The 26,637-nt window shown below is 39.0% G+C and overlaps 1 protein-coding gene across 1 annotated transcript in view; it reads left to right on the top strand.

Annotated features, from left to right (window-relative positions):
* The window catches only part of ARID4B (AT-rich interaction domain 4B), an 85,032-nt gene that overhangs the window by 8,031 nt on the left and 50,364 nt on the right, over window positions 1-26,637 (top strand). The window contains exons 3-5 of the mRNA XM_088534904.1: window positions 20,070-20,180; window positions 24,942-25,007; window positions 25,599-25,689. Coding sequence (XP_088391030.1) covers window positions 20,070-20,180; window positions 24,942-25,007; window positions 25,599-25,689 — 268 coding nt within the window. The remainder of the gene's footprint in view (window positions 1-20,069; window positions 20,181-24,941; window positions 25,008-25,598; window positions 25,690-26,637) is intronic.

Below are 26,637 nucleotides of genomic sequence, written 5' to 3'. Positions count from 1 at the left end.
TGTGTGTAGATTAGTGGGGATCCACTGACAGTTAAGAGCGCTAGGCCAGTTGGAAAGCACACAAGAAAAAGGAGTATGAAGTTTCCTTAAATTATTACCGGAAACCTGATGCAAAAGTTTGGATGACGTAGTATTTCTGCAGAACTTTTGCCCGGCATCCTTCGCCTGTGCTTTCTTAGACACCCTTTCAGTTTCCTGTTGTTCACTGTTTGTATCAGTCTTCCTAAGAGCAAGAAATTGAATTTGACTTCATCAAAACTCAGAATTAAATGTATCTGTATAAGCTTTCAGCTGGTAATAAATAACACAGTAAGGTTTTGCTGTTGTGGTGGTGTTGTTTTAAACATATGCAAATCTAATATGAAAAAGTGAAAAAAGTGTTTCAGTTTCTAGCCGGGCAACTTGATCCACTTGTGATAACTTTTTTCCTTCAGATTTTCAACTTTTTTCCTTCAGATTTTCAGCTGTCTGGAAAGGGCTAAATCTCCTTTTGTGTATGTGTGAGTGTTTGTGTGCATTTAAAATAGTCCACTTCCTATTTTCCTTAAGATAACTGTACATTGCATTTTTTTCTAAGATCACAAAGAATGCTTTAGGTTAATTCACAGTGGTGCAAATAGACCTTACCAGTCTATGAGTGTATGAGTGAAAGTGTATTAGGTGAATCTTTTTGTTAATGTTGTGACGCTTAGTTTAGTATTAACTTCTCATCCTTAGAGCAGAAATAAAGGGTTGAGACATGTTGGAAATCAGTACATGTTTCACTAGCATTTCAGAATTTAGGATTTCTTATGGAGTATACGTTTTCGCTTTGTAACTTATTTTGTTGCAATGCTAATGTTACCCTAGTTCACTAGAAATAATGCGTAATTGTTAATTTTTGTGCTTTTAAAAATCTGAAAGGGCTTTTTAAAACCTAGCTATATCTTTATAAATTTCCACTGTAGTTGTCATGGTAAGTGTGCATCAATTGAGATTGTGGTGTGTTTTAATGCCATTGAGACTGTTTTACAGTTTAAAAATAAGGGTGCGATACACACCAGTATATTGCTGCCTGGAACAGGAGAAAAATGGAGTAAATAATTAAACTTCAGGTCATTCCCATTTTGAGAATGCAGAGTCAGGCTGAGGTGTTCTTGCAGAACTTTAAAATGATGAGCCACATGCGCTCTTGTCTTAGGACATGATCAATTTACTTTGCTTAATAGTAGCCAAAATGCGTGGACTGATGGGTTAAAAGCATATCACTGCATTGAAATAAAGCTGTTATTGCATACATTGATTTTTGTCTAGTAATATGAGGTGTATATTTATATATGTACTTACTAATGTAGGCTGATTCAGGTTTCACAGAGGCAAGCAAATTGAATGACTTATATTCCATATAATAAGAAGAGTTTTCTTTTGATGACAGTATAATAGTCTATTGTTGATAGAGAAATATGTGTTTATCCCACTGTGACAGACTCTCATTTTCATTAGTAATGTATGCAGCATTAGTAACATCTTGGTAGCAGTTCAAGTGGTAGCAGGTCAGGTTTAAATGAGATGAAGGCTGTTTTGGCTGGAGAGTAATGTTTTCTGTGTCTCCGCAGAGCTGCTGATTTAGTTCTGCAAAATTTTACTTATGCTATTTTGCTTTAAAATAGAGAACAGCCCTACCTATTTCTGTCTGGAAAAAATTTGTGTAACAGCACTTAATTGAATATTTGAAATGATACAATAAAATTTTAATTATGGTCTGACAGTAAGTGTATCAAACATAGCATCTGTTTTGTGGTATAAAAATCATTCATGATACTTGATCTAGCTTGATTAAGTTCTTGTAGATATGTGTAGTGTATTTAGTTAGCTGGAATTTTGAGGAAACAAATTAGTTTTTCTTATCTTCATACAAGCAACATAAGGTGGTGAACTCCGAGTGCCTTATTCCATGCCCACCCAGGTGCTGTCTTGTTGCTGTCACTGGCTATCTTTGCTATGGGAGAGAAAAAACTTGGGAATGTTCTGTGCTGTCTGCAAGTGGGACTTCCCTGTGCTTGTAGGAAAACGGCTTCGTCTGCAGGGAATCACCGCGCGCCTTTTCCTGTGTGCGGAGGTCTCCCTTCGCAGAGCTTTTGTGCCCCCGCCGGGACGTGGCAGCCCAGCTCGGGCACCTGCCGCGTGGGCACGGGGCAGCGGCTCCCGGGGCTCGCGGGGGCTGTGCAGCCAGATGCTCCGCTTCCAGGAGCCGTGGTAAACAGTGCTTCTAGGAAAGCAAGCATAGCAGTGGGCTGATTAGTCATACAGCCGTCCTGTAAGATTTAGTTTGTTTCTTGGGTTGTTTGAGAAGGTGATGTCATCAGTTACCATCTTAGGCTTGAGAAAACTGCAGTCGGATCGTGAAAATAATTAATTAAAATACCACTGACAAATGCAGCCGATGCTGTAGCGTGCTGCAGTGGCAGCGATATACTGGTGTTTTACCGATGCCGGCTGCCAAAAAGCTGCCTCGTGCCGGCTGGGGGAGGCCTCTCGGCGATGCCTCTTGCCCAACTTCAGAGAATTCGACTTTATGTGCAGAATTACAGGAGACCACACGATGTACAGAAGACTAGCAAGTAAAACTTGGCCAGAATTTTTCTTTCACTTCAGTAATCCTCAGTGTTACTTTTTGAAAAGAGGCTGAAAATGAAGGCTTTAGTATAAGAGGCTTAAAGACTTTTAAGAAGTAACCAGCCTTTTTTACAGAATAGCTTCAGCACACTTGAAAGCAGTGTGTAAAATGTAATACCACCTACACAACTTCTTTTTTTTTTTTTACTCTCTGTTCTTCAGTATGACAAAGAGTTCTGCTGAATCGTAGCAAGGATCTTTCCTTAAATAGCCCCTCCCTGGAAATGGCTGCCAGTAGGCACAGGCCCAGCCAGCTGAAGGGGGTTGGAAACAGGTGCCGCCATCGGCAGCCAAAGGAACCGGAGCCGCCTGGGTAGTTAAATGGGATAAAAGGTATGAAACCTGCACTTTGGGTTCTCTAATTCATTATTGTTTTTTCTTTATTTTTTTGTGGAGGGAGGAGAGTGTAACCTACTTGAGTTCTAGCTGCTGGTGTATGCAATTTTTGTTTCCTGTAGCTGTAAGGTGAGACTTTTTCTTTTCTGAAGTACTTTTACATTTAAAGTGTGTTAAAGTATGCAGAGTTATATGCAGCACTTGACAGTTTCCTTTTTAAGCATGTCTTTTTTTTTTTATATCAACATTGTTTCTAATGGATGCATTCTTGGTTTACTACAGATGTGTTATTGATTTAAAAAAAATCTTACAAGAATTTTCAAAGAACTTGAACAGATAAAGCTTGTATCTCTAACTTTGATATTGTTGTGTAAAAACCCAAGCTTTATTTGACAAACCTACAGCTTGAATCCTGAACTTTTGCATGTGGGTGGAGAAGAGCTTTGCCTGATAGATGAATACTGCTGTGGAGATGTGCCTGTATGTCATGTTATATGTGTCTGTGTGTATATATATATATATATATATATACACACACACGTATACATATATATATGTATATTAATGTTAAGCAGGGCTGCTTGGTCAGGGGTATTTCCAGAAATGTGTTGATAGAAGTTTTATGTGTGCTTGTTTTTGTTAGAGATCTATGAGTTAGGAATCGTGGAAAACTGGGAATATTCTATTGGCTAATTTTATAAAGCATAACTGAAGTTTTTACAAGGGCAGAAAAAATTATAGACTTGAAATTTGAGTTGGTTCTTCTTTACCTATCTAAAATCGTAGCATCTACTGGGTTATGCATATCCTCCTCCAGAAGACATTTCCAGCATACTTGAAAGAAATGCCAGCACTAAGTGGGATACGCAGATAATTTGTGTGGCCTTTCACTTCTAGAAGCCTTGTTGCAGAGCTTGGTAATCTGATTAGAAAGAACATCTTGCTTTTCTAGTAGAAAGCTTTTCTAAGCACAGATTCTACCAGTCTATATGCCAATTTTCTTTGCAAGGAAAATAACATTTAAAACAGTGCTTCTGATGCCATGGTATACTAGTAGGTGTTTACAGAAAAATTAAAACTATTTTTTTTTATTTTTATTATTATTTTTTTTTGGTATAGAGCATCTGAATTTTTATTCATTGGATTCCATTCATCCTATGGAATACGCATAGGACAGGTTGAGTTTATTCAGCACCTTTACCTGGAGTTGAGGGATCTCTTACTTCCCTGTATGCTCTCAGCTAATGGAGGTGCTGAAATAGATTGTGATTCCATTACACTTAAGCAGCTGTGTCAGTGCTCGTGCTAATCTGTGAGGTGGTTCCCGTGTAGTTTTTGCTTTAACTTGGTGCACTTGCACAACTAACTAACAGTAGAGCAAATGTTACTGAGAGGTGCACAAAGCCAGTGTCTGCATTCATGGTGCTGGAAGACTGCACTAATTCAATATGATATTTTCCGCAGGCAGGGCTTTTAAAATCCAGCTTTACCAATAGTAGGTTAGCTAGAAGCAACTCCGAAGTACAGGGTGCCCTGTGCTGCAGTACCTGGGGAAAGAGGCAGGAAACTGGCTTTACTTCTTTAAATGCTCTTACTTGCTTCTTTTCTTGGTGTGTTTGTAGTGAGCGTTGTGCAGAAGTACCTGTGCCAACATGGAAGGAGCCTAGACACTAGAGTGTGAAGCTCAACCTAGGTCATTGTTACTATTATTATTATTCCTAGTGAATTACTTACTGTACTAATTTTGATGCTGTCCTAGCTAAGCTATCTCCAGTGTCCAGTTTAGTTCAGGCTATCTGTATTTTGCATGGTTGCAGACATATCCTGATACAACAGCAGACTACTATTTTTTTTTCCCTTCCTCTTCCTAATCCCAGATACCCGATTATGTGGCATACACAGTATGTGCTTAACCTTTTGCTCTGTTCTTGTTTGTGAGGTTTCTCTAGCCTTAGCCATTCTAAAATGCAGGCTAAAGCTAATTTGCACCCGTGTTGCTGCTGGCTGGAGGCTCCTGCGCAGTGCACGTGGCCTTCTTGATCTGCCTGCGGCTGTGCTGCTTCCCTTCTCCGGCCCTGCTTCAGTCTGTCCTCCAGTGCTGACTTGTGGGCATCGTAATGCAGAGCTCTTCAGCGCGTGGCCTGCAGGTGCCTTAGGTTGTGTAGGCTGCTTCGAAGCAGATCTTTGAAAACACAGCTAAGTGAAGCAAGCTTGTTACTGGCAGGTCTGCTCTTTATTCAGAGGCCGCTACCTCTGCTCGAATTTTTTCTGCATGTCTGTACATCAAAAAGATGGATAACACTTTATTCTAGTGCAGCTGTTCTTATGTAGTTGCCCTCCTTCCCGCAATCCACCATCACCACTTTTCTTTGCTTAATAACATAAGATATCTTGAACGTCTGGGCATTTCTTGTTTTGCTTTGTTTTTCCCTGGAAGATGGAGCCGAGTAATTATTTGCCCATTTGGAAGATACAATATCTTACCTTACGGACACAGATGTTAATTTAGTTTTGCAGAAGTGCTTACGGGCAGCTGATGAAGGATGGTAGACTGTACTTGCATCATAAAAAGACGGTCTCTGCTGCACTAAACATTAACACCCAAAACCTCTACTAACTAAATAAAGATGTAAATATTAGGTATCGGTGATGTCTTCTGTGTGTAGTTAGTGTTTGATTTTGGCTGTTTATTTTTTTATGAAATGATTATTTACTGGAAAAAAGCCCTCTCTGTAGGAAGCTTGGAGAGAAAAAGAAATGAATATTGGATAAGAGTAAGAGGCCAGAAGAATATATGTAGAATGTATTATGCCATATATATGGAGTCATTAGAACAGTGAAGGAACATTTCTGAAGTACACACTGCATCGCTAACTCTGAGACTCTGCAGAAGCCTTTCTACTGCAGAGCATTTGTGAAACTGAAAGTGTCTTGTAAGAATCTACTGAACCTGACATAGAAATATCTAGAGCAGTGCTTGTTTGGACAGCAGGAATATGCCATAGGCACGTAATCGTCTAGTGAGGGGAATGTTTTCCCCTCCAGCTATATTGGGGGAAGAAGAGACAGGCACTTTGTTACTTGGACAGTCTCTCACATTCCATATCTTGACAGATCACGGTTCCTGGGCGTCCATGGGATATAAAAATAAATGTATTTGGGGAAAGTGGGTGTTGAAGTGCCTCCTTTGGGGCAAGGGGGGCAGGAGGTATCTTTAACTTTTAAAGAGAGCAGTACAGGCAAACCTACAGAGCACAGTACTTTTAATCTCCACTTTGTAATAGTTGCACTGTAAAAAAATATTTCTTGTAAGTGATTATGGTGGGATTTTTATGCATGTATATCTAAATGTGTGTGTGTATATATATATATATAATATATATAAACCATCCAATGCTATTCTTTAAAAGGTTCTAGCTGTTGGGTAATTTAGCTTTGAATTTCTTTCCAGCTTTTTATTATGGAGCATTAGCTGCTTCAAGTGTGTAATTGGGGCATAGGGAATTCCAGGAAAGCCAAAATAAGGACTGTTTCTAAACCAGTGTGTTTAAGTCTTATGGATTGTTTAAATAAATAAATAAAACAAATTAGGCAAATTTAGACCTGGAGTGAAGATATGCTAAAATGCCTTTTTTTTAAAAAAAAAAAAAAAAAAAAAAAAGGATTCAGTTGAATTGAAACTTAAGGAAAAGTCTAAGGGTTGGTATATGCCTAGTTAAATTTGAAGTTCTCCTAAAACCAAAACCAAATGAATAATGCTTGAGTCTGGGTGGCTTGTAAATTGAGAATCTCAAAAGTTACTACTGGCAATGTGACAGAAGGGAAGAAAGGCTCCTGGTAGGTATACGCGAACTGTACTGAAGCCAGTGCAGAAGTCTGAGGTCTGCTCTGCAGAGCAAGTCACTGGAAAGCGAAGGAGAGATTGATTTGACGGTTTCCAAGCACAGCATCAGATGCTGTAGCGCAGTGTGGTGGAAGGAGCCTTATAATTCATCCAAGATGAACTCCACCTATTTGGAAAAGCAGGACAAAAGCAAAAAGCAAGTTGTTGGGGAAAGTAATTGCTTTATTCTTTATAGCTATTACTGTAGGCAATGCATCTCTGTGCTTTGGATTTAATATAGCCTGCAGTGGGGACTTGGAGGAGCATGTCTCCACCAAGTCCAAACCCTGCAGAAGAGGCTGCGTGAAGGAGGTGTAATGGACAGCAGTAGCATCCAGAGCACAATTTATTTTTCCTTCCCCAGGCTAATTTGTATTATAGCAGTGTCAGACATGCGGTGCTGCCCTGTGAAGGGGAGGGAAAGCGTCTGTGCAGCCGTGTCCCTGACACCCTGGTGCTAACAGGATCCTCAGGTTAGATCCAGAAAGACCTAGGAGGCTCTTAGAAGAACCTGTCTGCTCCTGTTTTGAACACTTTGCTATTACGATGTGATTTGGAAATCCTGCTTTCTGAATCCAATGTACACTAGTGTCCGCCAGGCAGTGGCTTGTTCTGAGGCACCTTCTTTGCTCACTTGTCTGGCTCTGGAAATCTCTACAGTTTGCTGTAAATCTCTGCTCCTTGGGTGCCCTTTAAAGATTGTCCCTGCAAACAGTGATCTTCATCTTGGTAGTGGGTCTCTGTAGTCCGGTCATATTTCCGCTCTGGGATGTCAGACTGCGTACTGACACTTTCAAAGGACTCATCCCACTTAGAAAAATCACTGTAAATTTAATTTCTGTTTTGTGGGAATTTAAAAATTCATCTTTCCTCTGAAGCTGAGAGAATTATCTTGTCCCCCCCCACTCCCTTCACATTTTGCAAAACTCTTTAAAAACAAAATAAAAAACACACTCTTTTGTTAGTGGTGCTTTGATTTCTTATCAAAATCAACAATCAATGTATTTCCACAGAATTCTCAGGGGGATCAATATTTTTCTGTCTGAAGTGTATTTCATTGGAAAAGCTAATACCTGCCTTGTTTGCAAATAGTGTTGAATGGCTGTAAAACTTAAACTGCTTTTGAGTGCTATCCAAGTAGATTAGGCTTTGAATGCAAACTTGCATTTGACCTTGCGCATACTCTAATATTGGAGTGCTTTCAGCCAGTTTAAAGCCACTTCAGGGATTTAGTTGAGATGATGGTCTGAAAGCTGCTTGTTAGATGCTGAGGTCTCTGCCTTGCATGCAGGACTAAAATGCAGTTTCATTTGAAGAAGAGGAAATTAGCTGGATTATTTAGTTATTAAAAAATCTAGCAATGCAGTAAATGTTGTCACCTTGCTCTACCAGCTTGTTCCTTTACACATTTGCCCTTCTACCTTTAGACAAGATCTACCCTTCGTTACTCCTGTAACTCTTGTTTTTAATTCAGTTCATGATAGAATAGGAAAAGACAAGTTTTCTTCCCTTCAACTTTTGTTGGTGCTCTTGTAACCACCCCCTAAAATGAGTCTTGCCTCAGGAGTAAAGAAATTAGAGCTACTGTTGGCAGAAGATAGTGTCACCTGCTTTGCTTGTTTAAAGCCATCTTATTATGTTTAGTTTTGATCTTCCGCAGGTAGGCGAAGATATTAAACTATTTACTCTTGCGCTCCTGGGGTCTGTTTTAACAGGACTGAATTGGCTTAACCCTTTTTACTAGGCTCTTTACCTAACTTTTCATAATGATCAGAACTGTATAATGATAAGTGTTCAAAGATTTTTGGGAACAACAAGAATACAAACAAGACTTTCATGCAGAATAGTCTTGATGCACTAGATTTCTAGAAAAGCAAGCCTTATGCTTATTTTGATATTATTTATGTAGTATTTATTTTACACTTTTAGAAGCTTCCTATCAGTTCTGTAATATTCAGGAGTACTGTGATGCTTTCTTTGCCATTTGTTCTTTTATTTCATATGGCTCTACATAAAGCAGCATGTATTTTTGGTGCTTATATAGGCAGTTGTATGCGTTAAGTTGCAAACACAGTAGTAACAGTGTGTGCTGATCACTTCGGACTTTTTAGCAGGTTCCTTTTAACAGATTAAGCATTATGTATATTGTTACTTCAGAAATCTAATAAGCAGCTGCATTAAGTATGTTACTAATTTGTTGTAAGTACTAAGAAAAATGCATTGTGAAATTGAATCCTATGTAATAGGATGCATTTGAGAGCAGAAAAACACAGCTGTAATAGCCACAAGCTTGCAGGATTTCAATACTACGAATATGAGGAAAAGACAGCTAGTTTTGGCCTAGATCATTTTTGCATATGTCTGATGATAGGAAGTGGAAACTGACTGCAACAGTTCAGCTTTTAAAACTAAAGCAGTGAACAGATTGTTGCTGAGCAAAATTGTGTATAGTGCATTTTTAAAATTAGTATTGTGATAAATAAGCTCGGTCTAAACAGAGCCGAAACCACATGTATACTTCCTGCCTGTCTGAGGCATTGCACAAAACCCTGGGGGTGGAAGAATTAATTTTGACACATCAGAAGTGATAAAGCTGGTGTTTCTTTTGCTAGAAAAGGATTTTTTTTTCCTTGATTACTCTGGTTATCTAGTAAGTAACTCGCATGATCTTTAGATAATTCAGAAGTATTTTCTTTTCTGTAGCTACCTTTGTATCAGTACTTTTTTCTAATTAGGGGCTTTCTTGTTGTTTTGGGACTTGAGTGTGAATACATATAACCAGATTATGCTTGGCTGAACGACAGTTTGTAACATTACTTGATCATTCCTTTATCCAATTCAGTTAAAGGTAAGTTAATATGTATTTTAGTAAACTTATTGACTTAAAACCTCAAAGAGATGGAATATTTACTCTATCCTTGAAGAGCCATTCAAATAACTAGTTACACACAGTATTAATATCCTTTTTAAAGCTTAGGAGCTCCGTTTGTCCAGAAGTCATGGTATTTCTTTATGCCCTAGACAGCTCCATCAGACAGCCTCCAGTACTGCATTTTTCCTGTGGGGTGCAAAAGCAGCCAGGCACTGCAGCAGGCCTGAGCAGAGCAGAGCTGTATTTGGCCAAACCGTGGGTGTTTGTGGTGCTCGGCAGTGGGGGCTCCACAAGCCTCCTCGGCGCTGGCTGCTCTCTGCTAGCAGAGAGGAGAGCAGCCAGCTACGAGCGACTTCATGAGGAAGCTCAGAAACTACCTGGCAGCCAGACCAGGCCTGTTAAGCACCTGCAACTCTCTCGGACACCCCCTTTCCTTTAGCACGTTGCTATCCAGAATCTCGGTCCTGCGGAGGCCCAGGGTGGATGTTCGGTGGGTCAAGCGGGATTCCCGCCGCGTGGCGCCCGGGCAGGGGCACCGGGCATGGAGCTGGCTGGGCCGGAGGGGCCCGCACGCGCAGGCAGGAGCCCCGGGCGGCTGCCCGTGCGCTGCGGGCTCCGGGCTGGCACGGGCCGCAGCAGCACTCCGGCCGCCGCTCCGAGGGGAACGTGCGGCCTCCGGATTCCTCCGCCCCTAGGGGGCACTTCTGGGGAAGAAAACTCTGTAAAATAAACAAGAGTATGAGTCAGTGCCGTAGTCTTGCCAAAAAAGTGAATGTCATGCTAGAATGCGTTGTTTTTTCAGTTTCGCACGTTTTACATACAATTTAACTGCTTGTTTCTCTTAATATCAGTTGGGTCTTATCTGGAATACAGTGTTTGACTTTGGGGTACTGGGCTTCAGGAAAGCTTCCCCCTAATGAAGGAGACTCCAGAAGAAAGCAATTAGAAATATTGGAGTGGGCTAAAAATGTCTTGAAAGTAAAAGAGATTTTTTTTTCCTCCCTTGTAGCGATGAGATTACTGTAAAGAAGTGTATCTTTTTAAATACGAGAGCTGCAAAGGAAACAGAAGCTGGTCCCCATGTACAGTGTTGATAAATATCAGCAACAGAAAGATTCGGATGAGTTATTCTGGAAAGATCTGTAAGCTCTGGAATAGAGTGCCTAGAGAGGGCAGAGGGGGGTTCACGCCGGGGTTGGAGAACAGGTCAGAGGCATCCGTTAGGGATAATAAAGTTGAAATGATCCTACCAAGAGGGGTGGCTTTGATAACCTGTTATGTTAATATACGTACTTTTTCTTCTTCCCAAGATTCTCATCCATCCTAATCTAGTCTTCAGTAAATTGGCTAGATTAAGTTATTTCATTGCCATTGTATGAGATGTTTTCTAAACTAATTTTCATTGTCCTTGGCCAGCAGTTTTACCTGGACTGAGTAGGCAGCATTTGACAGTGTGTGGAAGCTTTAAAATCCTCTCTCCTGCTTAAAATTATTAAATTTTTCAAAATATTCTGTATTTATTGTATTTTTGGTACGTTCTTGTGTTCAGTTGGCTAATTGCTATGAACACAATTCCCTTTGGAATGTGAATGTATCTTCTCAGTTCCCAAGTGCTTGAATTCATGTGTGTCTTTAATGCATTCATTGGTTGTGCTTAACTCACTAAATAATCTGTTTTCAGAGGGTTTTGTTTTTCCTTTCTTCCTTATCAATAGGCAAGAAATGCTTCTTTCAACATTTTACTTTGAATTTACACTTTTTTAGCTTCATGCCGGCTGACTGCTGATTTCACATAGTTCTATGATTGATTCATTATTTTGCTCAGTAACTGCTTGGACCAAATTTGTTTGACCAATAAAAACTATCAAAAAATCTTTTTTTTTTTTTTTTCCCCCCCAATACTGCTTGGAACACAAGCGTATCATTAATGTCTTCACAGTTCTTTGAAGCCTCGTAAATTTTCCAAAATTTAAGTATCATCTCTAGAAAGAATTCTGGCAAACTTTTAAAAGTGAAGGAAGTTATTCAAACCTAGTAGTTCAAGCAGTGCTGCTAAGCAGTCTCTGTAGCTTTTTACTGATAGCTGGAAAAACTATTAACAGAAAGATTTCACTTAACTTGGCTTTTACATACAGAACTGGTATTAATGACTTTTTATATTATTCCTGTCATCTAATGACAAACATTTTTATTGTAACTTATTCAAATATTAAGATTTTTTTGCACTAACACATGAAATCTGAAAGAAGTCAAATATGTATGTGCAAGAAACTTCCTTGAGAAGCTCCTCATTTCAAGTTAATTATTACTGTTTTCCCCTGTAAATATGAAAAAAATGTTTAGATTTCACAAGGAACATACCACTGTTAGATACAGAAAAGGCATGTCTGATCAAAATTAATGAAGGTGCACTGTTCTCATTACTGAAAGGTAATGCTAAATAGCTTCAAAATTTAGTTAAACCTCGCACACAATTACAGTCAGGTAGCTATGGCAATAACGGGCGGTAAACAATTTTAGATTCAGGGGATATACTGCAGGAGCGGGCATTCAAGATATCGTGCTTTCTTGTGGTCTTTCAGCAATGCAGAAAAAGAGGAGATGTACCTGAGGGATAATAAAGGAGTAGGATTATTTGGGAAGAAAACAAGCATCAATTCTGGATTGTTTGATTAAACAAAATACTGTTTTATAGAGTTGCATGCCCTATTGATTGAAAGAATACAGATTTGTATTCTTAGATCACAAAGTACTGCATAAACACCAAATCCCTGCTCCCCTTTGAGCTGACTGGTCTGCAGGTCTGAGACTGCTGAGTTGTGTGGCTGCACAAGGAGGCCGAGGCCAAATGAGAAACAGCATCAAAATCCAGTGGTCTTCATTCTGTGCCATAGGGGAGAAGCTTGAAATGCTGTTGCTTGTTTGCTTTCCTAAGGGTAGTCACTGTTTGGGGTTTGCACAGATGGGGCAAGTACAGTTTGGATGTTTTTAAATAATTCTAGTAAGTTCCTGTGTGGAGAGTCTAGTTGCTCTGTGCCCATGACTAGGATAGACTGGGTTTTTAACTTCTTTTATTTTTCCTTTTTTAGAAATTATTTAATTTTCCTAGTTTTTTAAAAAAAGTAAAGTTAAAATAATCTTATTTCTGTATCTACTGCTGTAGTGTAGTTTAAATTTTTTTAATGTAATTACAGCTTCCATACAAGCTCAACATTGGATAACTAAAAATAATGAAAATATGTTTTGTATTTAAAACAGTTAGATACAAAATATACTTTCTTTATTTAAAACAGCTAGATAAATAAAGTTTTATCTGTGGATACTGAATTTAACCTTTTATTTTGGATCACTTAGGTCCTCCATGACCGTAAAATCTGTACATTCTATCCGTATAGTTTAAAGAGGAAAACAAACTTTTGTGCCTTTTCAAGTTTTAGATCAGTTTACTGACTGGCTTATTCACAGTTCAAAATGGACTAACTAACTACCTAAAAATAAATAAAATAAAAGATAGCCACCTTGCATCTGTAGATATTAAAATTTTTCTCAGAAATTGGTTTAGTACGTCCAGATGTCTTGTCGCTAACTTCCAATGTAAAAGGTAGGGGAAAGGCTTTTGTTTTTGCCATGAATATGCTGAATACTTACTTACAAGACTGGAGAAGTTTCATTTTTAAGGACCTAAACTTCCTGTATTGAACTGAAACTTAAAATAGATTTTTCGTTAGAAAAAGTTACACACGCATACCCCTTTACATTTAAAAATTGTTGAGTTTTATTATTATGTACCTACCCTGGCATTGATTTGGGGCAAAATACTGATAACACTGAACCCTACAGCCCCTACCCTACATAATACTGATAATACTGAACACTGAACAATTTTCTTTAGAAATTTCTAAATGATTAAATTTGCCTTTCTCTAAATTATGTAACAGTAGCAAAAATAAAATTAGGCTACATTTGCTGTAGTTACATTGTACTTTCAAGAAAATATCCTCCTATTACTTGTTGTAGTATTTTACCATTTCTGGGATGCAGAAGATGAACTAGTGTACTTTTTTAATGATTTTTTTCTTCAACCTCCAGGCTTCTATTTTTGTTCATTTCAGATGCATGCATAAGTTGTTGCATGCTTCAGTACCACTAAGTCTTTAGAAATAAGTTTATCTTCCTTGTTCCAAAATAAACAAGAAATGGATTTGAAATCAACTATATGTATGTTATCAGCCAAATTGATTAAGCACATGCACGGTAGTGAATTTAGTGTCCTCCTGATAATAAGTTTTCCACAACAGGTTGAGCTGTAAGCAAAAGCTTGCACACCTTGTTGTATTTTGTATTTTTGTTTATTAAGAGACTAATTCTGCAGTATGTTGCCAGATCTGTGCTTTTGGGTGGAATTAGGTTTCTGCAGGTTGAATATACTTAAGTTAAAAAAAAATTAAGATTATTTTTTATCTTTGCGTTGTGGCTTTACTGCCCTTTTCCTTCCTCCCGGTTTTTATTCATTCTTGAAAAATGAGTATTTTTAAGCTTCCCAAAAGCTGATGAAACTTTCTTGAGGGATTTTGGGATAGCTGCTAATTTTGTAGAATAGAATAGGGGAGTGAAAACAGAAATAATAAAGTATGTGATGGTTCTCCTTGCGAACTGGGCACTTTGATATTTAATTGTGAAAGATGTGCAAACCATGAGAAAACTTAGCACTTGCTTCTGAAAGGTAACTTTAAAATACTGTAGTGGGGAAGAAAACAGTTTTGACATTATTTCTCCCACTTAATATGTATAAGGAAAAACTGAGATGTTGAGCCCTATAATGTTTCTTTTAAACCAAAAAAAAAATGATTTGGATGCCTTAGGGAAAAGGGAATAATAGGGTGCTGAATCTTTAACAAGCTTTTTCTAAACCTTGGTTACTGAAATTAAACAGATGTTAAATTTCCATGTAAAAGCTAAAAACAGCCCTTTCTTTATAGTAGTCCAGTTTTTTTGGCTTTAATGAAAATGTTTCACTTGAGTCAACATAGTGTTGAAGACTAGGTAGAGCCTGAATTTTGAATGTTTAACAAAAGCTGAAATCGTGGCTTTTCAAACTTTTATCTACATGAGCGACCAAGGGAAGGTACAGACCTAGTTTTCTCTTTGCATATTAATCTGAAAGCTGTCCTGCAGGCTTTCCTACTAAGCATGTCTGCTATGTGTGTAGATTGAATGCTTAATCTTGTTTTCATGTGGTTTACTTGGAACATCCTGTGCATGGTGCAGGGGAATACAGATTAGGAGATGGAAATAACATATTCATGCACACTGTATTAGAAATGCTGATCGGCAAAGGACAGTGTAAAGAAATTTCTGCGTGCTGCAGAAATGCTGCATGACATGACAGACTTTACAAAGCAGTTTGGATATAGTAATGCAGCACAACTCAGAGGAGGTGTGAGGATGATTTCATCCCACAGATGGAAAATATCTAAACATCTAGGAAAAACTGGAGAACTGACCTCTTTAACAGCCTTAAAAGGTATGTAAAAACATGATAGCACTGTTTAAAAGAGGAAAAAATGCATTTTTAAATGTTTATTCCAAAGTATTCTGGAGGGATCTGTATTTCCTCCTTCACACTTGGAAGATCAGAACTATAAAATGGACATAAATGCCTGAATCCAGAAGATGCAGGTTCTCTTATGATGTGGGCACCCAGCCACTTATCTGCTCTTCCAAGTATAATTGGCTCCAGGGCTGGAGAGGGATCGCTCCAGAAGTCTGTGCTGCCTGCCAAAGAAAATCCAGCCACTGAATTGGTGGAAATTGCTGACTGGTCACCTAGAGACTGCTCCTTATTTAAGTGGTAAACCAGCTTTTCAGCTGCTGCAGCCTGTGCTACACACAGAAAAATCCTGCCGGTACGTAAATGTGCCGAGCAATTGTGAATTGAGATAGCAAAGGAACAGTTCTTCCCTTTTCCATTAATAAAATGGAATTAAGCAGCAGTGAAGTGGCTGTCCATTAGCCTGGGTTTCCTAATGGGAACTGCAAACTGCACAAGTTCATTTCTCTTTATCCCTTCTTCCCCTTCCAAGAGCGCGTCAGAATTCATCATTAAAAGCTGGTTTTGGCCATTGATTTAGGGTGTGCAGCATACTGTGCATTTCAATACTGTTCCCCAGGAATTAAACCCACTGTGATTGTATGCAGGCTGTAGGGTATTGTTTTTCAGCTTTTGCTGCCAGGAAAGCTAGTTTTAATGGTAAAAACAAGATTTGCTTTGTTAAAGGCCCCTGCAGTCACTTGTTTCTACCCTTTGTGTTAAAATATATATATAGTGGGGTGTGTTCTTAGGGCACCCACAGAGATTTTACGACTTTACTAAGGAAGTTTTTGAGGGGCAAGGATGCCTTCAGCCCGGCCGAGGGCAGAGGTGTGACCGTTACGGCTAAGGTGAGCCGCAGCCCCCGGGGCGCGGCTTTGCCCGGCAATCGCCTTAAGGGGCCAAATTTAGTTTAAGCGCAATCCGCGTTAATCGCGGGGCGGCGCTGCGCGCGGGCGGGCGGGCGCGCGCCTGGAAACTTCTGGCAGCTTCCAGGCCGTGGCCCCGCCCCCGTGGGCGCCCGCCCTTAAAGCGGCCGCGGCCGCGCGATGCGGGCCTACGTGCCGGTCGCGGGCGGGGGGCGCCCGCAACTCGCTTTTCGGCAGTAAAAATCGGCCAGGGCCTGCTGTCCGCTTCTCCTGCCCCACAGCGAAGGGGAGGCGGGAGGAGAGCTGGGACAGCTTGTCTGGCTGCACTGAGGGGCATCCCTGACCTCGCTGCAGATGCAGGGTGGTCTGTGTCCCTGCTGGGGATGAGCAGGCCTTCAGTTCAGTGCAACTTGCCTGGCAGTTTTAGCTGCAAATTGCAAAGTGTGTGAGATGATGCTTGGGTGTAAAGTGTAAAAGGAAATTAAGAAAGCAAAAGCTGCAACTGCAGCCTGGGCATTTGGAGGCAGTAACGTATGATGTGGCTAGTAGTGCTGTCCCAAACTTGAGTCTCTTACAGTTCTTAAGAAATTCAGGATTACTTGAGTCTAGGATAGTGCTGGATTTCCCCCCTTTGCCTTAAAGCACACTTCATGTTAATATAATTTCAGAGTGTTGATAGTGCCTTTTTTCAATAGCACCGGAATTCTCAGATGGTAACCCAGTTTTTCACATCACCAGCATCTGGTAATGTGACTATTTGGTAACTTTTTTGGTAACAAAGAATAAAAAGCAACCCCCACTAAAATATGTTAAGTAGACAAAGATGCATTCAGAGTAAGGATGTTTAATAAATGGTATAAACAGAGCAGAGAAGGGGTAGCAGATAAAAAAAAAAAAAAAAAAAAAAAAAGCTGTTCGCTTTTAATTTGTGCAGTTTGGGTGGAATTGAATAAAATGTTTTGTTTGCAAAGAGGTGACTCACTTAGAATTTGTGAAAATAAAGGCACAATAAGAATTATCTAAAATTCATACCAGACTTTGATTGCTAATGTTTGTTTTTGTAATCTGCATTGTCTGCAAGGGGCCGCATGCTGCTTGTTGTTTCAACTTGCTGCTTTCAGCTGAAGCAGTTGCAATTGTAAAGCTCAGTTAAGTGATACGGGGGAAAAATACTTAATTTGTGTTTCAGTGAAATGATAAAACTTCAGGAAAAGCCTATCCCAAAGGTATCGGTTGAAATCATATAGTTATTGAATAGTTCAAAATGTATTCATAGTGATTAATTAGTGTACTCTATTGATATAATTTTTCCTTAGAAAAGTTCCTCCACTTTTATATGTTTAGCCAAAACACCTACAGTGCTGGCAAATGGTCCATGTGTTTGGCATTCTTGGAAATTACTGTAATTACAATAATATTAACTAATTTCAGTCAAATAAGTTACCTGCTGTAAATAATAATTTCAAATCTTGACCTAGAACTCTCTTTTTAAAAATTATTAACTTGTGTGATAGTAGGAAAAAATATTCTTACAGATGTTCATTCTGTAAGAATAGAATTCCATGTGTGAGTATTCTTTCATAAGAATATTCTTTTGTTGCTGTTGTTTTTAAGCCAAAATAGTGATAAATTAATCACTAAATTTAAAAAGTTTATAGTTAAAACTTCAATAGAAATTTAAAGTTGTAATTTTAAAGTTTTAAAGTTGGTGATTGTGGAATTGCCTGCTCCTCTATTCGTAGCAGCTGAACTGTGATAGTATTATTAGTGTTCTGTAAAGGAGTTGCCTTCCAAACAAATACCAGACTTTCAGATTGTCTTTCTTCCTAGTGCTGTAGATTCTTTTTAAGTAAGATCTGGCAGTAGTGAAGAAAGTGTTCTCTACTTTCCATAAATTAAACTTAATACCGTGGCTCCTATTCTCAAGATCATGTTCTGGGCTATACAGGGAGGTATAGACCGATACTGACACAATCGGGTCTTGCAGTGTGTATTCCCAGGAGACATCCAGCGATGCGCATCTCTGTCGACCCAGATGGGATCTGTATATCTTCATAAACCAATCTCAGTAATGTAATGTAATTTTCTTTTAATTTGAGAAACTCTAAGGGCATGAAAGGCTATCAAGACTATATTCTTTGAGAGTTTGGTTACTGAAGAATTGGGGAAGGCAGGAAGATGGTCTCCTTCCAAAACCTGACTAGCTCCACAAGAACATCTATTGCTGCTTTTCCCCCTTCAGATCTAGGTTGTAGGACATGGTCAGACCTACCAAGGCCACTAAGCAAAATCAAGTTAATCACCAATTGAGTTTCTGTTTCAGCATCCTTCCAAATGGAGTGAGAGAAAAAGCCTTGCAGCCTTCCTTGAAGGCAAATATGCTTGGGCTCGTTTGTGAGGAAGTGTATGTCAGCACACCAATGGTGTTAATGGACTTTTATTTTTTTAAAAAATTCACTTCAGTTTTATTGTTGCAGAACCTATAATAGGAATGGGTATCTGCTCATGAATATAGTATTGCCTGTTGGCCCCTCCAGTTCAGTCAGGCGTGCATGCAAGAAAGAATCATTAGCACATTTATGTTGTTGATTGTTGGAGTAAGCCTAGATAACATTTTTTTTTCCAGTAATATGGAATAGATTCTGTTTCATGAGAATGAGAGGTAGACTGGAACAAAGAGTCGAGGTAAAACTTCATTAATACAGGGTTACTGTTGTTATCTGAGACTGATCACATGTCTCTGGATTTTCAAGTTCTGCAGAATTTCTGAAAAATCATGCATGGAAGAACTCGTGTATAACTGCGTGTCTTTATCTGTGTCCTGCTAGAGCTGGCAACAGCCATGGGGCACTGAGTGCAAACACTGCAGCGAGACGCAGGATCTCAACAAGTAGCTCCTAGGCACTATGGATGACTCCATTATCTCCATGTTCTTCCCAGGAAGAATAAGAACATACCAGACTTGCCTGTGAGCTTTGTTTGAACCCTTTGAGGTGCACAAACATAATGTGGGCTTAGATGGGGCTTTTCAGTTCTTGTTTGGGGCTGTATGGAGAACCCTTGGGAATTTCTTGCTATCACTTGCTATCCCCGGCTGCCCTTCCGACTCAGCTTGTATGAAGTAATGGGGAAGCTGGTTCAGATATCCAGAATTGCCTATCCGGATTACACCATGCCAGTCCCCCTTGGAAGGAAGGGAGCCCCCATGGGCACCCCTGCAAGTTAATTGGGCTGATTCCCCAACCCGCCCTAAACCCCCACTCATGTGAAACTTTCCTCTCCCTGCTCCCCCTTCCCTGTTTCTCTATTCAGGTGTCACCTCTTCCTGTGTTGCTTTTCATAGGACTTTGCTTTCTCTGGTCCCTTTGTTGTCTTTGTCCATTCATATCACTTATTTCTTCAAAAATAAAATAACAGAAAGCAAAAGTCAGAGTAGTTTTGCTTCTTTAATAGTTTTTTTTTTTTTTTTTAAACTGGAGAGTTTAATGTCTTCATGCGATGTGCCACATTTGAGGGCCCTTGGAGGAGAAGGTGGAACGGCTGGTTTGCCATCTCTATTGCAGCAGAACTGGCCACCTACCATGTGTTCAGGTGGTGTGGAGGTTGGAGGCTTATGCAGCAACTTCTGGCAGATAACTCTGGTACCAGTTTGCAGTGCCATTGCATCAGCTGTGGCTGTAGTCTGTGTTGCTACTGCCGTACTGTACTTGTGCTTTGAGGTCACGCTTTATTGGGCTGTGTTAGGATAATCTGTCCTTGCTTAGGAGGACAGTGGTAGTTACGTTGCCAATGGTCCTGTGTTTGTGAGGATGAGGTGGAAGTGTTGGAGTAATTAAGAACCGGTTGTGTTCCTCTTTGTTGCAGGCCATCGATGAGCCTCCCTATCTCACCGTGGGCACTGATGTAAGTGCCAAGTATAGAGGCGCCTTCTGCGAAGCCAAGATCAAGACAGCAAAAAGGCTTGTCAAAGTCAAGGTATGTGATTTTCCTCCTAACCAAAGAAAACCTCCAATGAAAAAAGCATTGGTATTTTGAAATGGAACATGCAGCTTCTTAGTGTGAAGACAAATAAGGGGCTATCTGTTCCTTGAAGACTGGCAGTGCAGTATTTGAAAGAAGAGTATGCCTGTTGGGGGCTTATGCACCCATTTCCTCTTCCCCCTCCCCTGCTGAATAAATACATTGTGTCTCTTCCTGCTTTGCTGTTTATCTGAATCCCAAATCTCTGCACCTCAATGCCATGGGCCTGAGCTTTAAAATAACTGATAAAAATGTGACAAATGTTAAGTTTATGTACAGGAGAAGGCTATTATGAATTATCTAAGACTCCTCAAAGTAGGCTTAAGATACTATTTTAGGAGCACAGGTCCCTGTCATTTAGTAGTTGCAGCTAGATAATATTTCAGGAATAAGATGAAACCTTGCTGTTTTCCAATAAAGACAGGACAATACTATAGAATAGGAAGTAGGAGATTTTACCTAATCTTTATGGTGAGTAACTATTCTTACAGTCAATATAAGCCACATGGAGTATGAGTAAAAATGTAGAATCTGAATAGAAGATACATATTTTAATATCCCTTAGAAATTTAATGCATCATTAATAGAAATAAAAAAGAATAATTTGGAGTTTGTTTGCAAGTAAGTGTGTATAAGTACATCTGCTTGCATTTAGTAACACTGCACTGTCAAATGACCTTGCATTTCTATTTGAATGGTACTACCCTAAGAGCTTCTAATCTGTGAGCAAGCACTGTTTTTTCTCTTCTGCCTCTTAACCTCATACAGCAGTGTAATAGGATAGGTTCAAAAACCCTTTTGAAGAGGAAGTTGGTGGTAATATACTGCAGAGTTAAGATATAAGATTATTTCTTGTATCTACTGTAAAAAGTGTGTAGTGTGAAACATGAGCCATCATTATGGCTCATGCACTTCTGGAACCTGCTGTCATGCTGTGTCTGACTTTTGTCCAGCCCTTGGCCTGCTTTCTGACCCAGTCTGGGTGAAGTAACAGGGAGAACAAGGTTTGGGTAACCAGAACCACCTCTTCCAGATTACACCCCCAACTGATGATTTGTGCCTGTAGCCTCTCTCTCTCTCCCTTACACATGCTATCTCCAAAACCATTAGGGGAAGGACTGTTGTCACTTATTTGATGGTTAACATTAAGGACAATGAAAAGATATCAGTCTTAAATCTGACACCTTTGTCTTTAGAGGAAATTAGTGGTCTTTTCATTAGACATAACTATTAACTGCACCATTGAGTTTAAGCTATTAAGTACCTATATTTAAACTGTTAAGCAATGGTATTTAAGTACAGGAGTTGTGTTGTGCCTAAATTAATTAAGTCTTAATTCCTTTCAGCTCCTTTAGAAGCCTTTTAACCTTCCTTCTTAGATGGCTCTTTGCACTTGAGAGCGTTTTCCATTGAGTAGTTTCATACAGATTTATTGCTGCCAGGTTACTGCAGTGTTTTGCAGAAGGATCTTGAAATGGGGTAGTGACTCCACTACGAATGGTTTCTGGAGGCTGTGTCTAAAGCTTTGTGGTTTTAAGGTCTTGGGAGATGCACGTGTGCCTATTTTTATCTGTGCTACTTGTCACTGTGTAACTTAGGGCAGTAAGGTCTGCAATACTTCTACTCCTTTGTAAACTATCGTGGTTTATTTATTTAAGATGTGGTAACAAAACCAATGTACACTGCCTTTTTCAACCAAGGGTGTAGGTTCCCTAAGCACAAATTCATTCCCATGATTTTTCTCAAAAAGCCTTTCAAAAAGTTTGTTTCATGTATAGAGTTCCTAAATATTACTTTTTGGCAAGATTCTTACCATTAAGTTCACTTTGACTGGATTCTTGGTCATGCATGCCCCGTATTTATTTTCCATGTGTTTAATTCCATGTTTCTTATGCCTGAGTCATCTTTGCATTAGTTTGTTCTTCCTTCCTTGTCAGGAATGTCAGTTTGCTTCATAATAGCAATTTTAGCTTGAAGATTCCATTTAAGTTTCATAACTAGATGCACTATTAAGAAAAGAGGAGGATGGCAACCATATTTTTGTGGTATAAACGAAGTAATTTTCAGGCAAATAAAATACTTTTTATCATTTCTGTCTTTACCCACTTTTTCTCAGCTTAATTTCATGTTTTAAAATACTTTGAGGTGTGCCTTAAGATACTCTTCCCCCCCGCCCCCCATCATCAGCCTAATTCCATAACCTTATTCAATTTTAATCGTGCAATACATTTTTTTTTTTTATTGGTATCAATAGATACCATATTTCAGAGTTTAGTGGACACTGGCAAATTCTGTGTATGCTGCAGAATTCCATGTTTACAATGCAGATGTGTTATACAAATTGTCATGGAAAGGAGTGTAATTAATAAGATTGCCGGCACTTCTGAAAGCAGTTAGATTTGACTAAAGAATTTTGACATTAGGGCAATGATGGTCCACTCCGCCTTTGTAGAATCTGTTGCACTTTTTTTAGAGAGATGCTTAAGCCAGTTAATATATAGTTTCTCTGGAGGCACAACGAGGAGCATGATCTTCATCATTCTGTATTTTTCTGAAACTTCTGAGGACTAGGCAAAACTGTTTTCGGTGCTTAGCTTCGTTAAGTGGAATCTACTGAAGCATCTTCTTTACAGAGCCTACCAGGAGTGTCTTTCAGAAGAAAAGGGAAACTGCAACTGAAGCTATAAAGAAATTGACCTGCTTGATGTCTTAATCTTTTACCTGAGACAGAAGATACTTTGAAACCTACACTGACAAATATCATTATCGCTGCCATCAGCTTCAAGAAAGGCCAGTAGTGCCACATTGCATTTGGAGTTTGAATATTTCTTTTAATACTCTTTTATTAATCATATGCATTTTCTCAAGAAGCTAAAGTGACTGGTATCAAAATCTTCTCCAGAAAAAGAGGCAAAGGCCACAAGGCCTCTTTAAAAGAAAACAGCCATTTTGGAATACAAAATAGCAAGTTATTGTGTTTTCCTTTCATCTTAGTACATCATGACTGGCACATGGTTTTGGATGGAGTTCCTCTTTTTTTTCCTGTAAAATAAATTTAAGGGAATTACAGAAAGTCAATTAAAACAGATGTCTCTTAAGTCCGGATTGATTTACTGGATATTCCATCTGAGTGACTAGTGGCTACTGTTTGTCACTAGTATTGGATATTGTGCATCCTAGCTATGAACTTTTGTTTTCTAGATAAATGCCAAAGAGAGGAATATATATCTATATCTGTCAGGCTAAATTTAAAACAGTGTACTAGCTGTATTAATTCCTGCCCTTAATCTTTTATTTGGCTTCTGATTCATAGAATGATTTGCTCCTATCCAGCAGACAGGAAGCATTTGTTAGTGAGATGGTGGAGCTCTGAAAAGAACCTGCTTTCACTGTGTAATGCCATGGTTTTGACAAGCGACAGGCTAGTTCACTAAAAGTAGCACCTTCAAGTCATTGAAGCATATGAGTGCATTTATTTTCTAGTCAGTCAAGGTAGGCTCTCCTCAGTTCTAGTTACAGGTGTTATTTTCAGTTGTTAGCTGCTTTCAAGGTCTACTGAATCTCCTAAACTGTCCTCCTGAAGGGACTCAGTAGGGAAACTGGTGGCAAAGAACACTGCTCTGAAGCAAATTCTGTGCTGCTGTGTTCTACAGAGAAACCAACTTCGGGCACATTTGTGAGCTAAGCCCTCATATTTAATGTAGGATTGCTATAGCTTAATTACCATTAGGCAGCTGAATCTCGTGTACATGTTCAATTATTGTGAATACTAGATAAAAATATCATAACCTTGGGGCAAACAAGTGTGTCCTGGTGAACTTAGGATATTAGGCGTGTGTATAAAAATGTACAGATAGGTAATGATAGAATGTTCTTGGTTTCCCTGAACTTTTAAAAGCAGAGCAGAATTAAAACTTTTGGTCCAACTGATTGGGTGAGCCTGTGACTTCAGTTATGACCATGTTAGTTTTCAGTGAAATTGGAAGTGTCTGAAATAATCATAATCTTGAATTTCCAGGCGCTTTATCTGAGGACAGAGGATGTAGGATTAGAGATGTTGCCAGTGACACAGGAAAATACCCCAGAAATTAATTATTGTGTTTTCAAAAGCCCAAAAGACAGCAACCCGGACACTTAAGTCCTGTTACTAGCAACACATAAGCTTAGGCTGATGTGAACTGAAAGGCCACAGAAATCCGTTCTGGTTTGTTACTGACCGCAGTGTCCTCTACTGTTTTCTGTGGATCTTTCAGATGTGAGTGAGGGAAATGCTTTTTAACCTTCAAAAGCAGTAATAAAAAAAAATCTGGGATTAGGTGCAGGTTTGAACTCTACTTGATTTCAGAGTGTTGAAATACAAATATTTCTTAAAGGCTGTTTATGCACAGGGCTCTGAAGTTTCTCTTCTAGTTCAATAGTAGAGCAGAATAAAATCACTGAGAGACCTGAAGAGACGTTAAACTTGTTGATAGACTGTTGTTTGTCACTTCATTTAGAGTTCTGCTGCAAAATGTTGAAAGTATTTGAAAAGATTCAGTAGCAACTAGGAAATTATCTCCCTGTATTTCTGAGATATATGAATGAAAGTTTCAACAAGCTAAATGATTATGGTGACTAATTGCAATACGAGAATAACAGACTGTCTACTGACATCTGCATGTGTTTATGCTGTATCAAGCTGTATCAAGTGATTGTCAGTTGAATTATATTTTTTAGGTAACATTCAGACATGATTCTTCGACAGTGGAAGTACAGGATGACCACATAAAGGGTCCCTTAAAGGTAATACATTTGATTCATATTTGGAAACAATTTGAAAAGCATCCTTTTTCAGCATTTAGTATAAATGTGTATGGGCAGAGATATGTATGAGTTGGAAGTGGAAGGCTAATGTTTTTACATAGGCCAAATTGTGTTTTGAAAGGCAAAGCTGCAAAGCCATAGTATACTCTTTCTGTTATCTTTTTCCCCTATAGTTAAAGGGGATGCAGCATATAAGCTGATTGTAAACCTCTCTGTTCCTCTCAGCCTTAAAGCTAAGAAGTTTGACTGGCTCTTTTTATTTTTTTAAGTCACTGTTGCTTTGAAAAACTCAGCTGGAGGATTTGATGGGCAAGCTCTTATACAAGAGAATGACATCACTCAAATTGGTTCTTGTTCCCCACCTGCTGGCAGGAAAGAATCAGCTCAGTTAGTTAGATTATTTTGTAAGAAAGAAGTTTTATGGGATACGAACAGTTTAAAGGGAAACTGGAAGAAGTATGGTGTATATTTAACAAAGTCTTTAGAAATGCACTCTACTTGCTCAAATACAAAAGTTCAACTTTGCCTGTTTCAGAAGCCCTCAAATGCTAAGTGCCGTTTGTGTTTTAGGTGGGAACTGTGGTAGAAGTGAAGAATCCGGATGGAACTTACCAGGAAGCAGTTATCAACAAGTTAACAGATGCGAGCTGGTACACTGTAGGTAAGAAGACAAGTTATGTGTTTGGGTAAAATCTCTTTATTTAAAAATTAGACTACTGACGTGTGGTTGTGGGTTTTTTGTTTTGTTCTCTCTCTCTCTCTCTCTCTCTTTCTATTTGTTTATTTTTAAGGATGGTGCAAGGTATATATCTTAGAGCTGCACATGTTTTCATGGTTTTTGTTCATAAAATATATGCGTATGTGTCACACAAATATATTTATTGATGCACACTTGCACACATGTACAGAACTGAATCAAAAGCCACCATGGAAATGTTTTTCCTGAGGAAGTAATTTAAAAATGATCCTTTTCGAGAACAGTTTCTTACTTATTTTGGGATCTGCAGATGCATTTTGTTAAAATGTACCTTTGCATTTTGTGTGCTTTTTGTGTTCTTAAATAATAACTTTCACTCCAGCTAGCAGAGGGTTTATGGGTAGTCTAGCAAAACCTTCAGTTCACGAACTCCAGGCTATAGGAAGACTCCATGCTTTCCAACTGCAGTCAGCCAGTTTCTCATGAATATCATGCGTACTTTTGCTTCTCCTTTATATTGTTGCTCTGGAGCTCTCCGGACCCCTGTTTGGCTAGGAAGTCACTCGGGGAGATGCTTAGGTGCTTTCTTACTGACTTTCTAGTAGCTCTCTATCTGGTGGGCAAGAAAGGTGAATAAGTAATTTCAGGGACTACGTTTTGCACTAGGTCTATACAGTGTGTACTTTTTGAAGTACTACGAAAACAGTTTTCAGTTATTTTTTTTAAATAATAAATCACGTGACCATACAGATACCAGATATAGGGACAGCAGATAATTATGGAGGAATTCATTGGGTTTTAGGCAACTGTTTCTTAGGCATTAAATATATTATTATTAAATATTCTGAAGTAAAGAATGGTCATATTTCCTTTAGAGAAGTAGTGCTGTTTTAAAATGGAACACTAATACCT

This window comes from Tinamus guttatus, unplaced genomic scaffold (genome assembly GCF_059628265.1).
Source record: "Tinamus guttatus ecotype Peru unplaced genomic scaffold, ASM5962826v1 Tinamus_guttatus_pri_ptg000601l, whole genome shotgun sequence".
Lineage (NCBI taxonomy): Eukaryota > Metazoa > Chordata > Aves > Tinamiformes > Tinamidae > Tinamus > Tinamus guttatus.
Note: the sequence above shows the minus strand (reverse complement) of the source record. Positions and strands in the feature narration are given on the sequence as shown.